We start from the raw sequence: 15095 nt of genomic DNA on the forward strand, positions 1-15095 counted from the left end.
GTCGATTTTCTTGAATTTACGCGGGGAGAAAAAACCAGTTTGCCAACGGGTTTTTTCTCCCCGCGAAGAAAGGCTTAGAAAAAGTTCCTCCAGTCGGCGACTAGACTTGAACCTAAGTCTAACTTCGGGCGGCCTAACGCAGAAGATATAAGCGCCACTTCCACTGAGCTACACAGCATTTTCACCAACGATTGTCGTCCTTCCATAATCCTTTCTTCTACTGGCCATTTATCGGAACCAGTTGATATTTCATAGTTCTTATAAAATTAATAATTATTTCTCATCTTATGCTGCTTCCATTATAATTTCTTCTGCTTGCAGATTGCATGCTTTACCTGTTCATTGATCCATTTCACACCTCTCTATTTCAACTCGACCTGTGTAATATATTCTGTCATTGTCACGAAATAGTTCTTGAGTGGGGGACCAATTAGCATTGGTCTCCTTTCCATCCAGTTTCTCAGGCCATAATATTATATAATCTGTCTCTTGTGCTTTTCAGAATCACCAGCTCTACAGTTCTAAATATTTTTCTTTCTGATATAAGTCCTCATATGGGCTGGCCACCATTCAGGTGATCATCTCATTGTCACTCTCAGCAACTGGTGAAAGATTTGACCACCAGTCAAATTTGAAAATATTAGTCTCATTTATGATAACAAGATCTGATGAGATAATTTAATCCCAAACTCTTGATCTTCGTGTGCCTTACTTTACATACTGCCAAAAGTGGTTGTCTCTCAAAAACTTCAGAAATTAATTTGATTTTACCTGTCTTTACAGTCCCTTCGTTACAGTCTATATTACCATAATTAAAGTTATCCAAAATTATTCCTAGTTTCTTTTTTTAACAGGCTAATTTGCATATATATTTCTTTCTCATTACTCTCTACATTATTAGATCTATAACAACACCCTACTTAATATCTCATCCAATCTACCTCTAGTTCACACCATACTCAAACAGAATCCCTGCCACTATTTCCATCTTGCGTCTCCACTTCAGATGGGCTTTGCTCATTTACTATCATCAATAGTACTCCCCCCTCCCTTTCTGTTTTCTTGTATTCACGAAAAAATACCGTATCGGTCCATCTCTTCGCCTGACCGTCCAAACGCTCTCTTCGCCTGACCGTCCAAACGATCTCTTCGTATTCCATCAGGTCATCTGAATTCTTTCTTCACACATACACACACACACACATGCAGGGCTTAGCCCTCATCCATAATTATGTGAAACTGACTCCACTTAATTAATTTCAAATAGGGAAAATAAATGCAAAGGTTTGAAATACAGAAATTGCAGTATCTCTATAAACGGCTCATTTTGTAAATATAATATATACTAATTCGGTGCAGCTGAGCTATATCGTGATTAATTCGTTTTTCTTTGTCAGTTAAAAAAAGATCTAATTTCTAATAAATAATATGTAAATTAGTCTTATTATTCTTATTATGAGGAAAGACGCACCGTTTTAAAATAGGGATGTTTGTTTCTTTTATAGGGATATCAATAAAAATTGCTAATTGTCGTGTGCGCGATATTTAAATATGTCCTGTAATGTATAATGAAAGGCAAATGATTTGCTTCCTGTTCTAAAGTCAAGTACTAAAGTAAATTTTTCCCATGGGAAAATAAATTGAAAAATCCAGAGAAAATATAAATCTGCCGCTTCTTTTTTTTTTTCTTTTCTTCTTTCAGTTTCGCTACAACTAAGCATCATGAGGTAAAATCATTACTAATAGAAGTGTGATCGAATTATGTTAACGGTTGTGCACAGCTGGTGGATGTATTATTAGTCCTGACCATCGTATATTGCAAGTTGCTTATATTTAACCAAACACTAAGCTTGCGTATTATCATTGTCATATTATATGAGGCAGTACGCGATGTGCTCTAACGTTATTGCTTCAACAAAAATCATTTTTGTAAAAGCTACTGTTAACATCGATTAAGTGAATCGAGCATTTATCGATGTCAGTCAATCAGTTAGTGATCTAGCTCTAGTGAATTAATCGTTTTCTAACTGGAAAAAAATGACTAGAAATGGATATAAAATGTATAAAACACACACAAAAAAAGCTACAGTTTAATTATATATTAATAAAAATGCAGCATGAAATATTTATATGAGCGGTGAATATAGAAAAGGGAGAAAATGGATGTCAGGTAGTTTTTGCTTGATTTTTACACAAAATCTGATTTAGATGTTATTCATTAACAGATCTTTATTTAAAATAACATGAACGTGGCTCGCCAAAAATTTCCCCTAAACATAAATCCATCGATTTTTAGTTTCAAACTACTGCGGACTTGATACAATACTTACCTCTGATATTTTTACCAGTTGAGAATAATTTTTTTAGCCCCGATTATGTTACTCTAAAATGAGTAGTATGATTATTTTCACAGGGAGAAAAAGAATCTGTTAACCGATGCGTCCCTGCATGATAAACTCAGGAAGGGTTACCGAAAATAATTTTTAATTCTGTAAATAAAATCAGATATGGATATTCTGTATTTTAAAATGAATGTTTCGTTTTTCCTTTTAAAGCAGCAATAACTAAATATGAATAAACTTCTCGATTTTAATTAAATTATAATTTTAATAAAATACCATTTTAAAGTATTCATTGAACATAATTAAGTAAATAAAAAATTATACTTTGAATAAAAGTAACAACAAAAAAAAAAGGAACAAATGACTTACATCTTTTCCATCATCATCATCATCATCAGCCACTTTCTTTCCACTGCTGGACAGATGCCTCCCTCAGTCCTCCATTCATTCTTCCTTGAATTTTTCTGTACTGCCAAATTCTAGCCATCTCTTTAATCTCATCCTCCCACCATTTCTTTGGTGTTCCTATAACTCTCTTTTCATCTCTTAGATACCATTCTAATATTAACTTTGTCCATTTTTGTGTGTTGTTGTTGTCGAGTCCATTGAAGAGCTTCTAGATATGACCGAAGTTCTATAGAACTGCTTTGGCAATCTGTTGAACTTTAATGGAGTAGAGTTTTTCTCTAGGTTTATTGTCAAATTTTCTGTAGAGCAGCAGCAATTGCTGGACAAGAATAAATATGGACAGGTGTTAGTTCAACTCCTGGATAGTTCTTGCACGTTTCATAGCTCCTGTTACTGTCTGGCTGAATTTTAATGCCTTTAAAATGTTTCATCCTTAGTCTGGTGATGATTGTGGTTATTTCTCTATTTTCATTAATTTCACTGATTTCATTCTTCTTCTTGATAGTTTGTTTTATTAATCTTATTTTGGCGACAGAGTTAGCATCAGTTCGTGATGATGGGCATAATTTTTGAGGTAAGTATCTTGCTTCTTTGGCTAGTCTGTCTGCTTTCATTGCCTTCAATATTTACATGGGCTGGTATTCATTGCAGTGTACGGTTCTTATTTTTCAAATTTAAAGTTGTTAGTAGTTCATGAATTTCCTGTGTGTGTTTTGTTTTTCCATTTTTTAATGCCTCAAGTGCAGATTTTGAGTCACTGGACTGTAATGTTTATTACTGGATTTGAGAGATAGAATTTGAAAGCTGTTTGTATGGCTGTTAATTCACAAGTGAAGTTTGAAGCTATTTTGCCAGCTGTGGTTTTGATTTCCATTTCCTCGCTTCCAGGTAGAGTTAGAAAACCCCCTGAATCTCCTTGGTTGAGTGCTTCATCAGATGATCCGTCAGTGTAGGTAGTGATGTGGTTTGGATTATTTAAGTGATGTATAGTGTCAAGTCCTTTTCTTTTATTTTCTTGCTGTGAATCCTATTTTGAACAAGGTTCTAGGAGATTTAAGAATAGTGGAAAAGAATGGCTCTTTGCTTATTGCAATGGACAGGTGCTCTAAGTCAATCTGTTTTCTAATTTCACGATCATATTGTAAAGTAGATAATCTCTTTAGTCTAGATTTTCTTGTCTAGGCATCGAAAATCCTGAGTGAGATGTGATCCTGTTGTTGGCTCTTGATTCTGTTAGTGAATTTAACCATGGAGAGTTTTCTTCTGTCTTCTAGTATGTGAAGTCCACACTCTTGTTGAGTTTTTAAATTATTTGTGGATGAGACTGCACCTATAATAATTTTTGCTGCTCTTGATTGTACTCTGTCAAGTTTTTCTTTTTAGCTAGTAGAAGCTGGAATCCAGATTGATGAGGCATATTCCATAGTGGGTCGCATGTGTGCCATATATGTAGTTTTGAGTATCTTCAGTTTTGCACCCCACTTTGTTCCACAAAGCCTTTTGATGATATTATCATTGTCAGTGGAGAAGATGTTCAGTTTTGTTTTTTCTGGATTTATCTGTAATTTAAGTTCCTTTGCCCATCTTTCTAAGCCTTTTATCGAATTATTTAGGACTTTTTCAGATTGTTCAGGATTACTGCTTGTGTGCCAGATTGGTATATCATCTGCATAGCATGCTATTTTTGTGTCATTTATTATGTGAGGATGGATATTGCTCATATAGATGAGAAATGGGAGTGGGCTTAAAACAACCTTGTGGGACTCCAGCCCAAGTTTGATGTACGTTGGAAGATGTCCCATTAACTTTTACTTTCATTTTTCATTTCAATTTTGGATTTCAGATTTCCTTTCATGAAATCTGAAATCCAAATTAATGCATTCCCCCTTATTCCAGTATCGTATGCAATTTTTATTGAGATGAAAGATGAAATTTCATCTTCTATGTTTTGAGTTAATTCTATTAACTTCTTTCAGTTGTATTCTGTATTATTTTGTTTTAACTATTCATTGATAATATCTCTTTTGGTGATCATAGCATTGATATTATGATCTTTCCAAAATGGAACCCAATTGTTTTTCCAGAGTCCTCTGGGAATTGAATTTTTTGCAGCTCTCTTTATGTTGTTTGTTAGTTCTAGTAGTTGCTGATCAAGTTCTTTACTAGTGGGTGTGCCAGTACAATATGTTTCTAATAGTTGTATGTATTTAGACTAATTTGTTTTTCTGAAGTTCCAAGATCTCTTTGTCTGTAGTTTTTGGTCTAGCTGCAAATTAATGGTTGTGATAATAGGTTTATGATCACTGATGGCATTCTTTAGTATTTTCCACTGGGTAAGACTCGCAGTTTCATAATCTACTGCTGTGATGTCTAATGCTAATTCTGTGCTTGTTGTATTTGGATTGTTGTTTATGATCTCAAAGTTTAGATCATCAATTGTTTTCTCTTTGTGCTCCTTTCTGATCTAGTTGTGGGGAGCCTCAAGTTGTGCCTTTGGCATTTAGATCTCCTAAAAGGATCTTTATATCTGACATTGTTTGACTTATTTGCTTAAGTAGTTCTGTATTATTATCTGTGTTATCTGGGTGATATGTATTGACTATTTTAATAATGCATTTTGGTAGAAATATCTTGACTGCTTGAGCCTCTGTGTTACTATTTATATTGCTATTTGTAGTTGATAGGATTTCTTTATATTTAATGTGTTCGGTCTGTAGGAGTATAGCTAGACCTCTGCCAGAACGATCCGGTCTGTCTTTCCTTAATGTTGAATAGCCTTTGATTTGAAGCTTCAGATTTTTGTGTGTTACTTCTTGTAATATGACCTACTCATTGCCATTTGGATCTTTTAATGACTTTTATGTCTCTCACCCTGGTCTGAGCTCTGATTCAAGTATTGCACTTTCGATCTAGAATAGTAATTCTGAGTATTAATCTTTTCTCCTGTGGGTTACATTTCACTTCCATATGCCATGACTGGAAGTATACAACTTTTGAATATTTTTCTTTTCAGGCAGATTGGGATGTTTCCTTTGAGTGCTTCACAGTGTTTTACAAAGGCTGTCCAATCAAGTTGAAATCTATGTATATTTTCTTCTACACAGCCTACCTTTACTGTGATATCATGCGCTAAGTAAACATCGGAGGTTGCTATATTTCTGGTGTTTCATTTGTATTGACCCTTTTATTTATTTGTTTTTTTTTATGGAGAATCCATCTACAAGAGGTTGGTTGACCTGTAGTACATTAGTATACTATGGATGGGCAATAAGGAGCATATTCATATTTGACTTGAAAGCTGTGGATTGTATTCCTTGAGAAACAAGTGGTGGAAGAGTGTTCCAGAGGGTAGCAGTAGAAGGAATAAATGAAGACGAGAAGAAATTGGTTATATGGGTTTGGAGTTGAACTGTGAGAGGATATTTGTTAGCTGCTGAATGCGTTAGGATGGATTTATAAGAGAGTTGGGAATTGATACCAGTTCTGATGAACAGCAACCATAGAAATCTTTATAGAAGATGCAAGCTGCAGAGACTGAACTCATACAAAAGTGAGAAGAGCGTATTAGTGAGAGAGAGGGTCATCATTCAGTCTAACTGCTGTTTTCTAAAAAGAATCCAGTATATTCAGGGAGCTCTTAGGGGAACCACCTCAGATATGATAGCATTATTGAATGGTCTGACAGATTTGTGATTTGTATAAGGTTAGGAGCTGTTTGGAGTTAAAGTAAAGACAAGAGGCTTCAACACAAGAGAAGCCTAATTTTCTGGATGCTGAAGAGGCAATGTTCGTGGTATGTTTGTGCTGAGAGAGAGATTTGAGGTTAGATTTATTCTGAGAAGGTAAATCTCATCTTGAATAGAGATTAAATTATTGTCAGGAGTAACATTGCAAGAACAGGATTCTTTTTCATGGGAAATAATGCAGAGCTATGTTTTTCTAGCACTGAAGTTGATAATGTTATCAAAACCCCCATTGATGAATATTTTGAAAATCAGAATTTAAGGTAGTAGAGTTTAGAGTTCTAAAGGTTGTGATGATTTGTACTTTGCAAGGTTTGTCAAATGAAACGGAGAAGTGCAGTGTTCTGTCATCGGCAAAACTGTGTACTGGATGTGTAGTCAGCTGGAGGAAATCATTTACGTATAGATGGAAGATGGTAGGTGAAAGAACAGAGGCTTGTGGATCCAGCATTAATTGTAATAGAAGATAATAGACTTCTTAATAGACTTTTGTGCTAAACTCGGTCAAAATCCTTGGAGATATCAAGGGCCAACCACTTGAGATTTGTCAAGCCTATCCATGGTGTTTGTCCAGAGATGGGTGACATAGACTAAATTTTCATGGAACACTTTGGTTATTTTGTAATATATTAATAATTAATTATGGCCTAATCATAAAGAGTATTAGTTCACTTGTATTATACATTGTGACATGTTGACAAATATAAAATTACATTTAAATCAGTTATCAATCATGGGACTAATGAAATCTTATAGCATATTGTAGTTTCCTCAGCTAACATCATTAAATTAATTTGTGCTGATTTTCATTGACATATCCCATTCTGATCACCAAAAATTTATAATATTATTATAAGTACTTATGAGTGAATGCAGACTTTTTCTCCTGTGTGCTGGTTTGTTTTCCCCTCCTTTTGTACATCCTAGAGATCACTTTGTAGGCTGAAGGTGGATGAATCACTATCTGTTGCATTACAAACACCTTCAATAAGAGATTTCTTAACACCAAAATTAAACAAAGTCCCTTGTCTCTCTTATTCATATTAAAATTTAATAGATCTTCTAGATAGATAACTGAAGATCAAATTAAAATTTAATTTGATCTTCACTTTCAATGGAAATATTTTCTTTATACTTCCTTGCTGATTGGTCACTAACATTTGTAACACAGATGTTATTTCATTCAGTTTTGAGAGCTGAAGATATGCCGCCCATTGTTGTAATCGGCTTGTAGGCAATTTTTATGACCAGTCATAAACAATGGTATTTCCTTTCCCGAATTACTTTCATGTTTAAAAATGCATGGCTTGGTCACTGATATCATGGAATACTTATTCACTTTCTGCGGAACACAATTTGGGAAACCCTGTAGTAGGGTATTGTTATTGACCTGGTAATGTGGAAGGCAATGAGAAGGAAATGTTTAGACAAATCGGTCCGGTTAATAAGAAAAGGGTTATCATTATGTCAATTTCAATTATGGTAATATAGACTGGAATGAAGAGAGAGAGAGCATCAGGAACTAAAGAGAATGAATTTCTTGAGTTTTTAAGGTATAAGTACAGTGTTCTCTCCAGAAATTTTTACCAGTTAGGTGGAATGAAGCATTAGCTGGGCGTACAAAAAATTTTGAACGAGTTAAGAAAGACCCTTTTTCATAACAAATTAAAATAATAATTTTATTAGAAATTACTTTGAACAAGGATAATATTTTATATATTATAACAAAGACTAGGATTTTTCTTATTTTCTCATTAAGTAATGAAAAACCTTGTAATGTTCACAGCTTAAAATTCTATACGTTAATTCTTTTCTTCTTCTCAGAAGCCCAGTTGTCAAAAGCATCTTTCTTTCGATCGTAATTAAAATCTGTTGGATCTGATCTCTCCAGTGAAATTAGCATCAGATTATTTAGAGTGTTCTGACTGATGTGATTCCTTATACAGGTTTTTATCCTTTTTAATGCAGAGAAACCCCTTTCACATTCAGCTGTGCTAACAGGTATGGCCAGTCCAACGGCAGCTAGTTTTGCTAAATTTGGAAAAGACTCTCTTTGAGCTCAGATGTTGCTGATTTCAGCAGTATTTGTCTTGGATCTAGAATTTTGTATGACTGTCCATTAATCATTTTTGATGCAAATGCCCATTCTAGTTTAGTACTTTTAGTTTAAAACTGCAGGTCTTCCATTTCTAGAATAATAATCAAAAATAATCTCGGAAGCCTCACGTCGATCATGAGTTTCTGCATTGAAGAGTCTTGAAAAGCAGGAAATGATTGGCATATCTGGAAATCTTGCTTCTAGGTGTTTAATAACTGTGCCTATGTATTAATCATATATTGTAGTCTTTAACATTACATTAGAATCTGAATAATCAATGTGAAGGTCTGATCACTCAGCTGAAAGATGCTGATGAAGATTTTGAAAATGACTGCCAGGAGGATCTTTCAATTCCATGATGGATAGTCATTGCAAGTTGATACAAAACTAATCCTGACCTCTTTTCTAAGTCAACAAACATATTTAATGTACACAATCAGCTGTTTTAAAACTGAGATGTCTGTAGTTTCATCACATAAAACACTGAAATAATCTGCAGAATGTATATTTTTCAGTATTTCAGATCTAATTTCTGATGCTAAAATATCAATCAACTATTGCATTATTCTTTCTGAGGTATAATGTGCATTTTTACCAACATTAAGATGTTCTAAGTAGGAACAGCCCATAGCCTTGATGCTCAAACAATTTTTCAAATAATGTAGTATGTGGTAACTCATTTTTTGCTAAAAATACATAGATCTTAAAGCTCCCAGAAAAGCATCTCTCTGCAAGTTATTCAAAATTGAAATTGATTTTTCAATTTGCCTTATTCCAGTTTCTTCTAGTATACGTTTTTCAATTATATCTGAACAAGAATCAGTGTGTAACTTGCTTTGTTCATGGTCAACCAAGCTTACTTTTCGAAGTCTTTTGCATGGCATAGTTACCCAACTCACTTCCTTGTTTGTGGGTCGTCTCTTTCCGTATTTCATACATGTGGAACACATCATTACATTATCTTTCACCACTAACCAATGAAATTTTTTAAACCACTCACTGTTAATACCCAATATAGATGCACGTTTTACATTTGAAAGAGACTCTGCAGACCTATTTTCTTTTACAAAATAAAATATTAAATACTTGACTCACGATCTTCAGAATAAAACCATTATTAAGAAAAAGAAATGTAAATTTTTAATATCAATTTTTGCCTTTGATTCGAATTCACTCAACTTTCCCCAATTTCTTTCTTTCAAACATCAAAATTATGTCTCTTTTTAAAAGATCTTTGCAACCGATACTGTTGTATTCGAGATCTCGATTTTTGTCTTCTGTGTACAGATTGGTGCATCAAAGTGAATATCTGAAGCTCTCGAGATTGGCTTGCAATGCAAGAAATTGAGCTGGTCTCATGAGTATCAAGACTCTCTGGTTCAATTTCTCGTCACTATTAATTAAAATGTCTTAAATTATTTTCCCATTCTTGCTCATTATTTAGCCATGTCAATTCACAACATTAATTAGCCGGACGGTCAGTAAAACCAGCTGGGCGGTTTGCCCAATCAAAAGGACCTGGGGAGAACATAGAAGTACCTTAAGCAGTATGTAACAGAAACCACAAATGGATCAAGGATCTTGGATTTGATTATCTCATCACAAGATATTGTTATAAATAAAGTATCACATCTTCCTCCAGTTGGTGAAAGTGACCATGAAGTGATAACTTGGGTGGTGGCCAGCCATATCAGGACTCTTGTGAGAATGAGTGTGGAACAATAAGGTGAGTGATTAGTAAAATCAGGAGGTGGCTTGCATCGATATCATGGAATGAGAAATTGTAAGGGAAGGAAATCAATGGTGCTTGGTCTTTATTCAGAAACTATCTGGCAGAGGCAATGACAGAGTGTATTCCAAAGGTCAGGAGATTAAATAAGATAGGTGTAAAATGGATCCCTGAAGAAGTGAAGTATGCAATAAGGAAGAAAAAGGCATTGTGGAGGCAGCACAAGATGATGTACTTTGTACTCTTTGTAGCTCTTAGTACTCCTCAGTTATATGAGGAGTACAAAGAGCAAGCAAGGAAGGTGACTTATTAGTAAGGGTAGCCAATTCAAGTTCCATGTATGGTCTTTCGAGCAGGGTTTCCAGCACAGCTAAAATATATATATATAAATATGATAAGAATAGGGAAAAAAATCCTTAGCCCACCCACAGTACACAATGTACCGTATGTTTGTAGATAACCTTTTATTGGTGGGAGCAACATAAAAAGAGAGAGAAACTACATGGAATCCTGATACATAAGCAACATCAAATGGGCATTGATATGAAGCTGGTCTTGTGAATAACAGATTGGTTGATGGAGAAATCTTAGACAGTAGTTTATGTAGGTTTACAGTCCTGTAGAAGGCTTGTGACTAGTGGCATGCCACAGGGCTGTGTACTTGGACCACTACTATTTAATTTGTTCATTAATGATATAGGAAATAATCTGATGGGAAATATTCAGTTGTTTGCAGATGATGAAAAACTAGGTAGAGTCATGATCAACAAAGTGATGTTGATATTTTACAGGATGATTTAAATAGACTGGCAGTATGGGCAAAGGAGAACAGATGCCATGCCATTTTAACGTAGCAAAGTGTAAGGTTATGCATTTTGAAGTGAAAAGATTACCAGCTTTGTACCATATTGATGTGACTGTATTCCAGGAACTTGTTGAAGCCACAGATTTGGGATTGTTGGTGGATAGGAAGTTGAAATTTAGAGGACATATCACAAAAGTCACTAAAACAGCTCATACAATTACCTGGTTAAGGCGGAACACCCTGATATGCAGAGATAAGAAGATTATTATTCCTCTTTATAAGGTTTTGATAAGGCCTCATTTGGATTACTGTGCACAAATTTGGTCATCTGGATTTCTTAGGGATATTGAGTGGATTCACTGCAAGTAACTAAGATGGTGGCAGGACTGTATGATGCTCCATATGAAGATTTGTATGTTACAGAAACTGATTAATTGGCAAATAAGGGGAGATACGATAGAGATATATAAGTTGCTTGGGGGTGGGGAGGTTATAGGTTTGATGTGGATGAAATATTTCATTACATGAATAATGTGGCGATAACTGGAAGTCATCCACATAAATTGAATAAGAGTGATTAGCAAGACAGTGAGGATTAGATTTTTTTCTTGGAGAGTGATGAATGAGTGGAACAGATTGCCAGAGTTTGTTGTATGCTTTGTCAGCAAATGATCTCAAGACAAAATATGATGATAGGCATTGTGCAGGTAATGACAATTGTTGATTAATGTTTTTTTTTTTAAACAGACTTCCCACACTGAGTTTAAGGATTCAGTGGAGGTGCCTATATAATAATACCTCCATGATCAAATGGCCAAAATAATTCATTGGCATGTATGCAAAAAATATGGCTTTCCTACTCCTGATAACTGGTGGCAGCATAAAATAGAGATGGTATTGGAAAACTAAACGTCAGAAATTCTCCGAGACTTTCGAATACAAACTGATCGGCATTTGGAACACAATAGATCTGACATCACAATTATCGAACATCGACAGGTTTGGATTATTGATATTGTGGTACTTAATGATAACAACAAAAAACTGGAAAAATTGCTAAATATCGATATCGGGCAATCGAAGTTGGCCGGCTGTGGCTTAAACATACCAAAGTCATTCCGATAGTTATCGGCGCACTTGGTGCAACCTCATATTATCTACAATAAACAGTAGTACTTGGAATAGTTCATATTTTACGACGCTACCTGACAGACGATTCTTAGATTCTTGGGCAGAATCTGAATTGTTCTGTATCACCAGTCAAATTGTTGTTTAATTAATATCTTGTTCCGACTGTGTATCATGATTATTATTATTATTTTATTCATGTGTTACATGAATAAAATAATAATAATATTAATATATAATGTGGAAAATTCAGAAAAATCACAGTATTTTTTTTTTTTTTTTTTTTTTTTTTGAAAAATTATATTTAACAAAAACATTTCTATTAAGTAAATTGCAACATGTAATAACAAAATTATTACTGTGGTTATTTACTAACTGTAAATTAATACTATGATAATTGTCAATGACAATAATACTTGAAGGAGGGCAAGATTGTGCCACTTCATAAAGAAGGTAACTCAAGCATCAAACTATGGCCTATCTGTGTGTCAGGTGTTGTGGTTAATTTGGTTAATTTGTTGGAGAAGCTTGTGAGAACTAGGATCCAGAGTTGGGTTGATAACAATGGTATTATCTTTGATGGACAGCATGGATTTGCTAAAGGGAGGTCATGTTTTAGTAATCTACTTACTTATTACAATAAAGTGACTGCTTCCTTGGACAGAGGAAAAGGATACACAGTAATATACTAGGATTTCGCAAAAGCTTTTGATAGAGTACCTCATGATAAGTTGACAGTAAACTAAAGCAGATGAGGTTGGATATTAGATTAGTGCATTGGATTGGAGACTGGCTATCTGATCTGATAGGTATCAACAAGTTGTGTATGGGGAATGATATCCAGGAAAAGGAAAGTCACTAGTGGAGTGCCTCAGGGGACTGTTTTAGGTCCATTGCTATTTAACTTGTATATTAATGATATAGGTGTAGATTTGGATGGAGATATTCAGTTGTTTGCAGATGATGCAAAGTTGGGACGATTCATGAAGTGCAGTGAAGATGTTGTGGCCTTACAGACTTGAATAAATTGAGTGATTGGGCAAGCAAATGGGGATGTAAGCTCAATGTTGCAAAATGTAAGGTTTTAAAATTTGGAAAACAAAGATGGGATGCAGAATTTATGCTTGGTGAGAATATATTGTTGGAGGTAGAGGAAATAAGAGATCTAGGGGTGATAGTGGATATCTAAAATTTAGGGGAAACATCATCGCCAAAATTGTGAAGACAACACAAAGACTTCTGGGAATGATGCAGAGGACACTGATGTGTAGAAGTAGGGAAATTCTTGTTCCATTGTATAAGGCTTTAATTAGGCCACGCATGGACTATTGTGCCCAGATTTGGTCACCGGATTTTCAGAAGGATGAAGAGATGTTGGAAAGGGTCCAAAGGCGACTGACTAAGGTAGTTTCTGACCTCTGGAATGTTGAGCATGAGGAAAGATTGAGAAGATGTAATTTGCAGAGTCTGGTGGAGAGAAGGAAGAGGGGAGATATGATAGAGACCTACAAGTTGGTAAGGGGTTGTTTTAAAATCAATGGTGGAGAAGTTCTACAGAGAATAGCGGGAGATCATGGGAGAACCAGAGGTCATCCCTGGAAACTGTATAAAGAGGGAGTGAGAGGCAGGTTTTTTTTCGTGCAGAGTTGTGAATGATTGGAATGCCCTGCCTGAGAATGTGGTGTCTGCAAAGAGTTTGAATGTGTTTAAAACATGGTATGATGAGCTGTGTGTGATAAAAGGACCTCCCAGATGAGTCTTTAACTCCCTGAGGTCTTGGGGTGGTAATAATAATAATACATAAATTATATTTTTTACATTATGTGCATCATTTATGCAAATTATAATATTAATTACTTATAATCTGTATTGAATCACATGTAAGAAAATTTACACGTAGTAGTTACCTAAATTTCACTAATGTAATTGGAGGGAGAAGAAACTTTAAAAAAATCATTATTATATGGTTACCTACATGAAATCATAGGAGTCATTGCAGGAGATCCACTAACCATTATTCACACAATACCTGTCATACCTCTCCTTAAATTCATTCACTCACAGGGCACTTATGATTACCTCTGGCAATCCATTCCACTCATTCACCACTCTCCAAGCAATGAAATCCAGTCTGCACATGCTTACTACTAATCACACTATTGAATTCATTGGATTACTGGATTTATTTAGCAATTGGCTATCAATGAAAAGAATTCAAGTTGTAAAATTCCAGTATTGATATGGAATATTTGTACTGGATCCTTAATGATCCACCTTTGTATCAGTGATTTTGTCATTGGACTATAGGGGATATTCAGTTGCATTTTGGATAATGCAAAACTTACGAGGATTATTAGGAATGCTATTACTAATGTTCTTCAAGAGGATTTAAATAGGCTGTGAAAGTGATAAAATGAATAGAGATAACAGTAAATGACTTCTATATCTTAATTTGCATATCTTAAGATTTTGAATCTTAAGATATGCAAATGAAAGGCTTCATACCATATTGCTCTGTATTATGAATAAGTATTTGGTAGTTCCATTGTATAAGGCTTTGATTAAACCCTATCTACTGTGCCCAGATCTTCATCCTCTTCAAATCCCAGTGATTGAAGAAGATGAAGAAACTAGAAATATTACAGAGACAGATAGTAGGAACTATCAGGACTGAGGGCATATATGCAATACCATCGATAGAGTGTAGCATAGAGGCAGCTTGCCTCATGGTGCAGCTTAATAAGGGTGCTCATTCAGCCATATTGTGGTAGGTGCTACACTAACAATTTCTGTTAAAGTAGCAAGTGCAGAAAGAAGTTTTTACAAGCTTAAACTGATTAAA

At 34.8% G+C, this 15095-nt stretch overlaps 1 protein-coding gene across 3 annotated transcripts in view; it reads left to right on the forward strand.

The window, feature by feature from the left end:
* Positions 1-1542: 1542 nt before the first annotated feature.
* Positions 1543-15095, forward strand: part of LOC150103689 (DNA repair protein SWI5 homolog) — a 90946-nt gene continuing 77393 nt past the window's right edge. For 2 of the 3 annotated variants that reach the window (XM_090397027.1, XM_090397026.1), the window contains exon 1: positions 1769-2170. In XM_090397027.1, coding sequence (XP_090253153.1) covers positions 2160-2170 — 11 coding nt within the window. In that variant the 5' untranslated portion in view covers positions 1769-2159. Of the gene's footprint in view, positions 1728-1768; positions 2171-15095 lie in introns of those variants that run through there. The other variant, XM_090397029.1, reaches the window with a different exon arrangement.

Source organism: Typopeltis vanoorti, chromosome 8 (assembly GCF_054136105.1).
Source record: "Typopeltis vanoorti isolate ZY-2024b chromosome 8, IOZ_Tvanoo_1.0, whole genome shotgun sequence".
Classification (NCBI taxonomy): domain Eukaryota; kingdom Metazoa; phylum Arthropoda; class Arachnida; order Uropygi; family Thelyphonidae; genus Typopeltis; species Typopeltis vanoorti.